The sequence below is a fragment of the Pteropus medius genome, unplaced genomic scaffold (assembly GCF_902729225.1).
Source record: "Pteropus medius unplaced genomic scaffold, Ma_sr-lr_union100, whole genome shotgun sequence".
NCBI lineage: Eukaryota > Metazoa > Chordata > Mammalia > Chiroptera > Pteropodidae > Pteropus > Pteropus medius.
In genome coordinates this window covers 18029093-18042592 of record NW_024352785.1, presented here as the reverse complement: position 1 = coordinate 18042592, position 13500 = coordinate 18029093, and the positions used below count along the sequence as shown (strand labels likewise).

Sequence of the window (13500 nt, the reverse complement as noted above, 5' to 3'; positions counted from 1 at the left end):
TAAGAAAATAACTAATAAATTGAAAAAGTAAAAATAAGAACTCAGACATGATAGAGAATGTGAACAGACAAGCCATATGCTGGAATAAATATTTGCGACACATATAGCTAAAGGTCAGTATCTGGAGTATTTTAAATAAGAAAAATAAGAAAAAGATAGTAATCCCTTTCCCCACTCTCCTGCCCCTAAAGGTCATAAGTCTATCAGCAGGCATTTTACAGAAGACGAAATGAAAAGGACCAATATAGATGTTGAGAAGATGCTCCTCCTGTATTAAGAAGGGAAATGCACATTGAAACCACCTCGAGATTCCAGTTCATACTTCCCAGACTGGGAAAAATTAAAAAGTCGGACAACACCATTGTTGCTGAGGCAGTGGAATAACTGCTGGTAGTGGCATAAATGGCAGAGAACTTTGGATCGCAATTTGACATAACGACTAAAGTTAATCATATTCATAATCTATGACCCAGCAATTCCTCTCCTAGGTACGTACCTGAGAGACGTGCATGAGGTGTAGTGTTGCTTGAATGAGTAAAAAACTGGAAAGAATCCAGAGGGCAGCCAGAATGCCCTTCTGAAGGGAACATCACATCATGATACTTCCCTATTCTAAATCCTCCAGTGACTTTCCATCACTAGTAGAATTCTAAACATCTTCAACCTCAGCTTTTCGCTCCTATTCCATTGGGTACCACTCTCTCCAGGTTCCTCAAGACACAAGATCTTACCCATCTAAAGGCAACATGCTCCTTCCCAATCATTCCATAGTTGGCTTTTTTCCATCCTCTAAGTTGGCCTAAATATCACTTCTTTAGAGAGTCCTTTTCTTGCCACTACACCCAAATTAGTTTTCCCCTTTTATTCTCTACTCAGCCCTGTATTTGTTTCCTATAGTAACATACATTAATATTGGATTTAGGTATGTATGTATGCATTCATAATTTTTTTTGCCTGTCTTCAACATTAAACTAATAAGGTCCAGCTTGTTTCTGTCTGTATTCCCTGCGCCTTCCACATAAGCTGGCATGTAATAGTTACTCAATCATCTTTGTTGAATTGAATGATTGAATAAAAAAAAATTGCATAAATTATTTCTGTGCCTATTTGAAGTAGTTAATCTGAGAGTGTATTTTACTAGCTCTAGTACACAGAAAAGATAATGGGATACCACAACAGCCCCATGTATTTTTAATATTTAGAAGGTAAAGGAAAGTGTTTACATGGTCTTGTTTTTGACTTCAAATAATTAATCAACAAGTGCCGGAATGCTTCTACAAATTATTTTCAATGATTTTATATGCAATACATTAAACTGATCTTTCAACTAGAATAAAAATCTTCCAGTGCCCAACTGTTTGATGATATGCAGTGTTTTTAGGTTGGTTCTAATACATATTAAAAACACTTATAGATATTAATATAGATATTTGATGTTGAATATTTAAATATGCTAGTGAAATAGGTCTGGGATCTTTTTGAAAGAGGCTTGAATTTAGGTTGATGCAGGTTTTTATTTTACTTTTATTCTATTTATTTATGTATACTTATTTAGTCATATGTATTATATTTATTGAAATTGCACTTTGTGTAATTAATTAATCAGTTAATTCATTTATACATTTTAATTTTATTTTTTTGGTTAGTGCTTGAGCTCCAAGAATAATTTACATTACAATCTACAAAAAAGGTGGATTAACCAGACAAAGTGATTCGAGAAAAACTTGAAGTTCAGCAAAATATGGGACCAATGCAAGAATTTTACATTTTCAGTCAAAGAAAAGGTAAAGTCTTGCTCAAACAACCATAGTGCAAGTTACGTAAATTTGTTTTAATGATGGATAGAACAGCCTAGGCTAACTTTAAAATAAATATATTAAGCAACATTTTGCATAAATTCAGACACTTGGTCTCTAAAACTTAAAAAACATATTTAATTTGTATTCATAACCTGACGTTCTGTTACATGACTGCCATTAAAACAAATTCCTTCGTTTTCTATTTAATTTTTAAAAGCTTGAGTTTTGAGTACTTTTCTTGTGTAAATGATATGAAATGATTAAAAAATAAAACAAATGAACAATTTCTTGGATATGGTGCTATGTAACAGAAAACTTCAGGTGCGGAGGCCATTCCACTTGAGAAGTTTACATGAAAGGTACATTAAAGTTCACATCAAAGTTGGATAAGAAACTTTTTCTGGTAATTGATTTTTCCTTGCATTTGATTTCTACCTTTTATAAGTCGCTAGAGAATTATTATGAGACAAAATGAATAAGGAGTCAATAAATTAATTTTCATTAAAAATATGTAATTATCAGAGTAGTGTTGAGAGTGAGTCAAGAATTGGGAAACTATATGGCTGGCCAGTTATCCAGTGCTAAAAAGTCCTAAAGAAGGCATTAAAATTATTTTCCCTTAATAGTGGTAAAGTTCTATTTGCTCAGCAGATCGCACCCCTTGTAATGTACCCCCTTCCAATCCACTGGCCCAGAGGCCTAGGCTGTGCTTTCTCTTTCCTTTTGGCGCATTGCTACCTCAGTGAAGGAGGAAGAGCTCTTTAAGGAATACCTGTCAGGTAGCAGAAGCCACCTGGAAAACAAACGGAATGCACCCACCTGAGAAACACTGAGCCGGGGCTGTTGGTGGAGCTGTGCGAGGCCTCCGTGTAGATCTTCCTTGGGCTGCCTGGAGTCTCAAACCGGAACACCATGTCACTAGAAGATAGCCTCTTCTTCACCATTGTGTACTTGTCGATCGCCAGGTCAAGAAATAAGGTCAAGAGCTCATTCCTGACTCTTCCCAATAATGTGAAAATCTGCGTTTTAGTTTTGCTCAGTTCCCGCATTACAGGAAGCTCTTTCTTCACAAGACTCCTAATCTAGCTGAGGCTATTTTTTTTTGAAGTTAGTTAATGAGTAACATGTAAATATGACAGAGGGTGGTTTTCATCTTACCCGCATCTGCTCTAAAGGAAACTCAACTTTCAGTATACTAACATGAACATCACACAATTCTGGATTTAGGCAGAAAAGTCTATAGAAAAGTAGAGTTAAAACAATGACATGCAGAGACTGGCAGTATCTAAACATTAAAAGCAGAGATACTTTTTCTAATCCCCTGAGCCTAACCAACAGGGTGAAGAATGTGGATGTACTTTATGCCTGTGCACATACAGGAAATAACCAGCCCACCTGCGTGCCACGTTTGGCAAGAAACACAGGAGTCGTAAGGCTTGGTCCTTGGGACCTGAAGAGTTTTGTTTTTTTTTATGGAAATAATACGTACAAAGTAGGGAACCGGAATGATATGTATTTTGCTGCATCACAGGAGGCTGTAACCTGTATCAGAACAACTACAGCTAAGGCAAACAAATGAAAAACACCAGGAAGTGAGGGTTCCAGCGCCATCACTGTTGCTTGCTGGTTGAATAACCGTGGGTGACCCCAACCCTGCTGACTTTGGTATCTGCCATGCCTATCTCACAGGATTAGTATTAGGATGTAATCTTATAGGAGAACATGCTGTGGAAATTTGCAAATATGCTATATATTATTGTTCTTGTTATTTAGAACCTATTTAGGGAGAAAGTTCAGAAAATGAATCCCTTTGTGTGTCGTTCTTCAATGACTTCATGTTCACGCACAAGGAAAACATCAGTGTCCCTCCACCAATGTTGCTAGCAGCAGTGAAGGGTGTGGTCCAAAGTAGCTATGCTCGCTCTCTCCTTGTTCCTTTTGTGATTAGTTAGTGACATTGGAGAATGACTGGCTTCAGTGATGGATACAGATTCTGATTATGGAAGAGAGCAGTTTCCTGGGAAATCAATCCTTTAGCCTTGGCCTGTTTGGCACTTTGCTCCAGCCAGCCCATAAGCAGCTGGGGACAGGTTTGTGCTGCTCTGTGTGCGGTGGACTCTAAGCTCCCTTTAAAATGAGACAAAGTGTGTCTTTTGGTGGGATTTCACTGGTGCCTGGTAGGGTAACCAGTTCTTCCCAGTTTGTCTGGGATTTTCCTGCTCTTCACACTGAATGCTCCACATTTTAGGAACCTCTCAGTGCTGAGTAAACCGTGACAGGTGGTCACCCTCGTTCCCATCACTATCCTTCTATAATTTTGATGGCGCACTGCACTCAGCTTCCCTCCTTGTCTTTCCTCGATAGTGCAATATCTGTATTTCTCTCTTCCTCCTTACTTCTGTTGCAATTATGTTGGAAAGACATTAAGTAAGTTATAATAAAGTCTTGGATTAAACAAACTCATCACTGTACCTCATATAAAAGAAACAACCTGCAAGGCAGTTTTTGCTCCTTGTAAACAAAAAAGTCTAATCAGGTCAGATATTAATAATCAATGAAACTAATATTGAACTATCTCCTAGGACGGGTTGGATTTTAACTGGGGGCAATGCTTAGCTTAGAACAAAATGTAAACGAGGAAATTCCAGTGTCAGCAGCCAGTCTCTGGATATACTTTTCAATAGAGAGGCTTTCTTAATAGACACTCAATCAAGAATATTTTATTGGCAAGACTCCATACTAGCTGCAGTGAATGATACATAAAAATTTTAAGAAATAGATCCCTGCTCCAATAATGTAGTTAGGAAGAGACTATATAAACAACTGAAAAGTTAACCGGCAATAAAAGAAGGAGGAAGACAGTAAATCAAGCTAGTATTTCTTGAGTCTCTGTATATCTAATATCTTTTGAGTCTATGTAGCAACTCTGCTTGATAATTTCATGATAACATCTCATTTAATCCTTGCCAAAACCACATTTTTACAGATGATGAAGCTCTAAGTGAGGCTAAGTGAGTTGGTCATAATTAAGTGGTTATAAGAATGCGGTCGTGCCAGAATTCACTCGTTCATTCAACAAATGTTTATTGATCATTTACATTTATTTTTTTATTTTTTAAAAAATTTTAATTAATTTATTTTTTAAAATGATGACATTGGTTAATGAAATCCAGTAAGTTTCAAAGTGTACAATTCAACAGTAAGGCATATATATATTGCACTGCGTGTTCACCACCCATAATTAGATTTCTTTCTGTTACCACATATTTGACCCCTTTGACCCCATCTACCTTCCCCCCACCCCCCACCATCTGGTAATCACTAGTCCATTGTCCATGTCCATGAGTCTCTGTTTGTACTGTTTGTTGCTTTTAGATCTATATCCCACATATAAGTTATATCATGTGGTTTTCAACTTTTTCTGTCTGGCTTATTTTGCTTAGCATGATTATCTCAAGGTCTATCCCTGTTGTCACAAATAGCAATATTTCATTTCTTCTTATGGCTGAATAATATTCCATTGTATATATATATATACCACAGCTTCTTTATCCAGTCACCTATTGTAGGACACTTTTTTTGTTTTCATGTCTTGGCCACGGTGAATAATTCTGCTATGAACATCAGTGTGCAAATATTTTTTTGGATATGAGTTTTCAAATCTTGGGGTAAGTACCCAGTAGAGGGATTGCTGGATCCTATGGTAGAGCAATTCTTAGTTTTTTGAGGAACCTAATACTGTTTTCCATAGTGGCTGTACCAATTTGCAGTCCCACCAGCAGTGTATGAGGGTTCCTTTTTCTCTGCATCCTCTCCAAAATTTGTTGTCCTGTTGACTATAGCTATTCTAACAGGTGTGAGATGGTATCTTCATTGTGGTTTCGATTTGAATTTCTCTAATAGCTGGCAATGTTGAGCATTCTTTCATATGCTTGTTGGTCATTTGTGTCTTCTTGGGAGAAGTGTCTGTTCAAGTCCTCTGCCCATTTTTTAACTGGATTTTTTTGTTATTGTTATTGAGTTGTATGAGTTCTTTGTATATTTTTAATATTAGCCCCTTATCAGAGGCGTTGCTTGCAAATATATTTTCCCATTTGGATGGTTGTCTCTTTACCTTATTGATGGTTTCTTTTGCTGTGCAGAAGCTTTTTAGTTTGATGAGGTCCCATTCATTTATTTTTGCTTTTACTTCCCTTGCCTTTGAGGACAAATTCATAAAATCATCTTTAAGTCCAAGGTCCTTGAGCTTAGTTCTTATGTTTTCTTCTATGCATTTTATTGTTTCAGGTCTTATATTCAGGTCCTTAATCCATTTTGAGTTAATTTTGGTATGTGATGATGAACAACCGTCTAGTTTCATTCTTTTGCAAGTGGCTTTCCAGTTTTCCCAGCACCATTTACTGAAGAAACTTTCCTTTCTCCACTGTATGTTTTTGGCTCTTTTGTTGAAAATTATTTGCCCATATAAACATGGGTTTACTTCCGGACTCTTGATGCTGTTCTACTGGTCTGTGTGTGTTTTTCTGCCATACCATGTTGTTTTGATTATTGTTGCTTTGTAGTATAATCTAAAGTCAGCTGAGTGATGCCTCCAGCCTCGTTCTTTTTTCTCAGGATGGCTTTGGCGATTCGGGGTCTTTTGTGCTTCCATACAAATTTGATGATTTTTTGTTCTATTTCTTTACAAAATGCTAATGGGATTTTGATGGGGATGCATTAAATCTATATAATGCTTTAAGTAATAAGGTCATTTTAACTATGTTGATTCTTTCAATCCAAGAACACAGAATATCTTTCCATTTCTTTGTATCTTCTTCAATTTCTTTTAATAGGATCTTATAGTTTTCATTATATAGGTCCTTCACATTATTCGTTAGATTTATTCCTAAGTATTTTATTCTTTTTGGTGCAATTGTGAAAGGAATTATTTTTTTCCACTTCTATTTCTGACACTTCATTATTAGAATATAGGAACACTATGGATTTTTTAACATTGACTTTGTATCCAGAAACTTTACTGTATTTGCTTATTGTTTCCACTAGTGTTCTTGTGGAGTCTTTAGGGTTTTCTATATAGAGAATCATGCCATCTGCAAACGGTGACAGTTTAACTTCTTCACTTCCTATTCGGGCGTCTTTTATATCTTTCTCTTGCCTGATTGCACTTGCTAGGACCTCCAATGATATATTGAATAACAATGGTGATAGTGGACAGCCTTGTCTTGTTCCTGATCTTAGAGGAAAGGGTTTTAGTTTTTCACCATTATGTTGGCTGAGGGTTTGTCGTATACGGCCTTTATTATGTTAAGGTACTTTCCTTCTATACCAATTTTGTTAAGTGCTTTGATCATAACTAGATGCTGTATCTTGTCGAAGGCTTTTTGTGCATCTGTTGATATGATCATATGATTCTTATTTTTTAATTTGTTTATGTGGTGTATCACATTAATCGATTTGCGTATGTTGAACCATCCCTGTGGCCTTGGGATGAAGTCCACTTGAATGTGGTGTATAATCTTTTTAATATGTTGCTGTATTTGATTTGCTAGTATCATATTTAGGATTTTCGCATCTGTTTTCATGAGAGATATTGGTCTGTAGTTTTCCTTTTTTGTGTTATCTTTACCAAGTTTTGGTATCAGGGTAACATTGACCTCATAAAATGAGTTGGGAAGTATTGCCTTCTCTTCTATTTTTTAGAAGAGTTTGAGAATAGGTATTAAATCTTCTTCTGGTAGAGTTCACTGGTGAAGCCATCTGGTCCTGGACTTTTACTTTTTGGTAGGTTTTGGATGATTGTTTTAATTTCCATACTGCTGATCCGTCGATTTAGATTTTCTAGTTCTTCTTGATTCCATCTAGGAAGATTGTATCTTTCTAAGTACTTGTCTGTTTCTTCTAGGTTATTAAATTTGGTGTTATATATTTTTCATAGTGTTGTTGTATCATCCTTTGTATTTCTGCGATGTCAGTTGTAATTTCCCCTCTTTCATCCCTGATTTTGTTTATTTGTGTCCTTTCTCTTTTTTCTTTAGTGAGTTGTGCCAGGGGTTTGTCAATTTTATTAACCTTCTCAAAGAACCAGCTCTTTGTTGCATTTATTTTTCTACTGTTTTTCTGTTTTCAATTTCATTTAATTCTGCTCTAATTTTGATGATTTCTTTCCTTCTGCTGACTTTAGGCTTCATTTGTTCTTCCTTTTCTAGTTTTTTAAGATGAAGCATTAGGTTGTTTATTCATTCTTGTTTTTTGAGATAGGCCTGTAATGATATGAACTTTCCTCTTATGACTACTTTTGCCATGTCCCAAAAGTTTTGATGTTATACTGTCAGTATCATTTGTTTCTATGTATCTCTTGATCTCTCTTTTTTATTTCTTCTCTGACCCAGTTATTCTTCAGTAGCATGTTGTTTAATCTCCATATATTTGTCATTGTTCCCACTTTCTTTTTACAGTTGATCTCTAGTTTCAAAGCATTAAGATCAGAGAATATGGTTGGTATGATTTCAACCCTTTTATATTTGTTGAGGACACCCTGTTATATGTGTCCCAGTATGTGGTCGATTCTTGACAATGTTCCATGAGCACTAGAGAAGAATGTATAAGCAGCTGTTTTGGGATGAAAGGCTATGTAAATGTCAATTATGTCCAGTTGGTCTAATGTGTCATTTAAGGATGTTATTTCCTTATTGATTTTCTGTTAGGATGATCTGTCTATATCTGACAGTGGGGTATTTAGGTCCCCTACTACGATAGTGTTTTGGTCTGTTTCTCTCTTTAGTTCGGTTAGTAATTGCTTTATATATTTCGGGGCTCCCTGATTGGGAGCATAGATATTAATAAGTGTTATGTCTTCTTGGTGCATGATTCCTTTTATCATTATGAAGTGTCCCTCAGTATCTTTCTTTATCCTTTTTATTTTGAAGTCTATTTCGTCCGACATTAGTACTGCTACTCCCACTTTTCTTCGAATGCCATTTGCTTGAAATATCATTTTCCACCCTTTCACTTTGAGTCTGTATTTGTCTTTGGAATTGAGATGTGTCTCCTGGAGGCAGCATCTGACTAGGTTTTGTTTTTTGATCTAATCTGCAATTCTGTGCCTTTTATAGGTGAGTTCAGTCCATTACCTTTAGGGTGAGTATTGAAATATGAAGTCTTCTTATAGCCATTTTATCTTTTGCTTTCTGATAGCTCGATGTTTCCACTGCTTCCTTGTCCGTGTGCGTCTTTTTTTTTAAATTTTTTTTATTTTGGTTGGGTTTTGTGGGTTTTACCTTTGGTCCTTCTTGTTTTATGTTATATACTTCAGTTCTGAATCTTTGGCGTGTGGTTACCATTACGAATATGTAAAGGATATATATATCTATATATATATCTATATATATATATATATATATATATATATATATATATATATATATATATATATATATATATATATATATACACACACACATACAGTCATCCATTTTCTTCTGCATGTGCCTTATCTCCATTCCCCTTTGCGAATCTGGATCTTTGAATCCTCTGCTTTTCAGTTATTGTTGTTTCAATTTATCACTATGTATGCTGAATGTTCATTACTATCTTGCTATAGCAAGTCTCTTCTTATTGTTTAAGCTTATAATGCCCTGTTACTAGTAAGGGTTGCAGTCCTCTGCTTCTATTTGCCTGATAGTCATATACCTCTAATTATGTATTTTTTTTGTCATTTTGTTTTAGGTGAGCTGACTCCTTTCAGTATTTCCTGTAGTACAGGCCTCGTAGTGGAGAATTCCTTCAATTTTTGTATGTCTGGAAAGATCTTAATTTCTCTTTCGTACCTAAAGGAGAGCTTAGCTGGATATATTATTCTAGGCTGGTAGTTCCTTTCATTTAATATTTTAAATATTTGATTCCATTCCTTTCTGGCTTGTAAGGTTTGTGCTCAGAAGTCCAAAGATAAACTAATGGGTTTTTCTTTATAAGTTACCGTTTTCTTCTCCCTGGCTGCCCGGAGAATTCTGTCCTTGTCGTTGATTTTTGATAACTTTAATACAGTGTATCTTGGTGAAGGCCTTTTTGGGTTGAGATAATTGGGTTTTCTGTTGAATTCTTGAATTCCAGGCTCCAGCTCATTCCTTAGATTTGGGAAATTCTCGTCAACTGTTTGTCTGAAAATGGTTTCTAGTCCCTGCTCCTTTCCCTCACCTTCAATAATGCCCATTATTTTTATGTTTCCTCTCCTGATGGTTTCAGCTACTTCTTGTATTTCTCTTTCATTATTTTTTATTCTTCGGTTCCTCTCTTCTTCCTTCTGATTTATTTCTAGATTTCTGTCTTCGATATCACTGATCATTTCCTCCATGTGGTCAACTCTATTTCCCAAGCTTGCTATTTCATTTTCCAACTCTTGCAGTGTATTATTTATCTCAAGAAAATCTATTGTGCTCTTTTTGAGGGTTTCAATCTCCTTGCTAAAGAACTCATTCTGCTCATCTATTTGTTTTTTCAATTCCTGAAATTGTTGATATGAATTATTTCGGTTCTCACTGAGTTTTTTCAGAAGTAAAATCCTGCATTCTCTGTCATTTAAGTCGCATATTTCTATGTCTTTAAGCTTATTTTCTGGAGATTTTTCTCTTTCTTTCTGGGATGCCTTGTCACCTTGGTTGTTCATGGTGTTTAGTGGACTATTTCTCTTCCTGGGCATTAATGGAAGTGTATTCTGCTTTTTTCCCCAGAAAGATTTATTATATAAAGGTCTCTCTTTAGCATGTTGCAAAGAAGGTGCTTTTCTTTTGGTTTTCAGTAGGTGGCATCTAAGCCTCTTGGATCCCTTCTTTATATAGAGCCTTAATAATGACTTTTTTTTCCTTGTAGATATTTAATCACACTCGCTCTCCGCAGTCTCGGTCGCTGTCAGTGTTAGTGACAGTTTCGGTAATGTTTGCTTAGATTCACTTGAGGCTCCGCCATGTTTGTTCTTGGAGGATATGGGGGAGGTGCCCTCTGGGTTAGGGGATGGGGGCTGCAGCTCAGCCTTGGTTTTGCTACCTCAGCTAGTAAAAATCAACTGTTGTTTCTCTGCCTTCCGTGCTGCTCTGCCATCCCCACTTCTCTGCTTTCTGCCCTGATGACTGGGCCCTGCCACTGGCTGTGTGGAGCAAATAGCTCTCTCAGGCAGGACTGTTCAAGGAACTTACTGCACCTTCTCTCCTCTCCCTCCTCCTGCAGGGAGCTCCGGCTGTGAGAGGCAGCTTCTTTGTTTCTCTCAGTCCACCAGCTGACACTTGAGGTTCTGACCTGTGGTAGCTGTTATGTGCAGATCCCACTCTCAGATGTGCTGGTGTGCAAGTTGGGCATTTTTTGTTGAGTTTTAGATGTTTAGCTTATTGTTATTTCATGGGGAGAGATCTAGGGTCATCTCTCACTCCACCGTTCTTCTGACCTCACCCTGATCATTTATATTTAAAAGGAGGCCCCATCATCTGAGACTGAGATGCTTTAGAAAAGCCTAATGGAGTATGAGTTTAGCCCTGAGTAATGAGACTTTGGAAAGGCAGAAAGGGAAGGGAGTAGGGCTCATGAGCAAATAAATAGACATGGGTCAGGTGTGCGCATGAAAGTGGAGAGGTTGTCTTGGTGAAGTAGGAGAATAAGTTTGATCATTTAGATGGAGTCTGAATTATGAAGGACCCTGAATGCTAGTGGGTAGTTTAAGCTTTATCTTGTCGGTAATGGGAATAAAATGATGAAAGATTAGTTTGATGGCCATGTGGACGATGCTTTAAGGAAGCAGGAGGAGATGAGTTGGCTCATTACTGCAATCATCTGGTGATATAGTTATTTCATTTAGGCAGCAACTACCAATCCATGGGAAGTAGCTCTGAAGTAGTGGAAACAGTATTGATGCAACTCTTATGTAAGATGTTAATTCCTTATCATAAAAAATTGTGTTAAAGATGAAATTGCAGAAAGTCTAGCGCAGGGGTCACAAATTCAAGTGCCTTCAAGGTCCAGAAAGGTATGTAAAACTACAAGATGGGGAGAGAAACCAGCAGGGAATGATAGAAAAGTGTAGTGCTCATGCCCTCCCTTGGGGCATTCAAGTTTTAAGCTATAGATGTTCGTGGGAGAGGGAACCTAAGACTGTTAGAGGGCAGGATTTAGCTATGGCTTGCCCCTTGAATTTCACTTCTTAATAGGAATTGCCTATACTGAACCTTTCAAAATTTGCTAGTAGTTATTTTTTGGACTTTATGTTTGAACAGGAATAAGGTTCTGATTTGCACATAATCACTGAAAGCAAATGTGAATTTTGTCAGATTGCTTTATTTTTAAGATGAATGGCAGTTGGCTGCCCTGCAGCAATCTACATCAGCACAGAGCTGACCCATTTGACTACTTCACCATTTAGACATGGCCTCTGCTCAAGGCACTCCTGGCCTTTACCACAACTTTCATTTTTATGTATAAAAATGAAAATGAAGACCAGGTGATCAAAGATAAACAACTAGAGTAGGACGTTTATGTTACTATATCCATAAAAAGAGCATAAACACTGAAAAATAAAAGAATACTCTATGATGACAACTAAAATACAACTAAAATAAAGGTAGCAGAGACCATTTATATTCTTCCATGGAAACTGAGGTTAAAAGATAAAATTACTTTCCAAATTGGAAAGCAAGAAGTAAAACAATCATTATTTGTAGATGACATAATGTTATTTATAGAGAACCCTAAAGATTCCACCAAAAAACTGTTGGAACTGATCAATGAATTCAGTAAAGTAGCAAGATACAAAATTAATATTCAGAAGTCGGGGCATTTTTATATACTAATGATGAACTTTCAGATAGAGAAATTAAGAAAACAATCCCATTTACAATTGCATCAAAAATAATAAAATACCTAGTAATCAAATTAACTAAGGTAGTAAAAGACCTGTTCTCAAAAAATTACAAGTCATTGAAAAAGACATTGAAGAGGATACAAATAAATGGAAACATCTACTGTTCTGATGGATAGGAAGAATCAACATCAATCTATAGAAGCAATTTATAGATTCAATGCAACCTCTATCAAAATACAAATAGCATTTTTCAGAGAGCTAAAACAAATAATCCTAAAATTTATATGGAACCATAAAAGTCCCTGAATAGCCACAGCAATCTTGAGAAAGAAGAACAAAGTTGGAGGTATCACACTACCTGATATCAAACAATATTACAAGGCTACAGTAATCAAAACAGCATGGTACTGGCATAAAAACAGATACATTGATCAATGGAACAGAATAGAGAGCCCAGAAATAAATCCACACCTATATGGTCATTTAAACTATAACAAAGGAGGCAAGAATATACAATGGGGTAAAGACAGTCTCTTCAATAAATGGTATTGGGAAAATGAGACCGATATATGCAAAAAATTGAAACTGGACCACCTTCTTACACTGTACACAAGAATAGACTCGAAATGGATTAAAAACTTAAATGTAAGACCCACAACCATAAAACTTCTGGAAGAAAACATAGGCAGCAATCTCTCTAATATTGCTACTAGTAATTTTGAATATATCTTTTTGGGTAAGGGAAATAAATGAAATAATAAACACATGGGACTACATCAAACTAAAAAGTTTTTGCACAGCAAAGGAAACCATCAACAAAACAACCTACTGAATGTGAGAAGATATTCGCTTATAATACAT

At 36.2% G+C, this 13500-nt stretch overlaps 1 protein-coding gene across 3 annotated transcripts in view; it reads right to left on the bottom strand.

Moving 5' to 3' along the window:
• Nucleotides 1–13500, bottom strand: part of GRAMD2B (GRAM domain containing 2B) — a 113899-nt gene that overhangs the window by 89738 nt on the left and 10661 nt on the right. For 2 of the 3 annotated variants that reach the window (XM_039848580.1, XM_039848581.1), the window contains exon 1: nucleotides 2619–2863. The exons of the other annotated variant lie outside the window; for it this stretch is intronic. In XM_039848580.1, the coding sequence (XP_039704514.1) occupies nucleotides 2619–2848 (230 nt within the window). In that variant the 5' untranslated portion in view covers nucleotides 2849–2863. Of the gene's footprint in view, nucleotides 1–2618; nucleotides 2864–13500 lie in introns of those variants that run through there. 3 annotated transcript variants of the gene reach the window in all.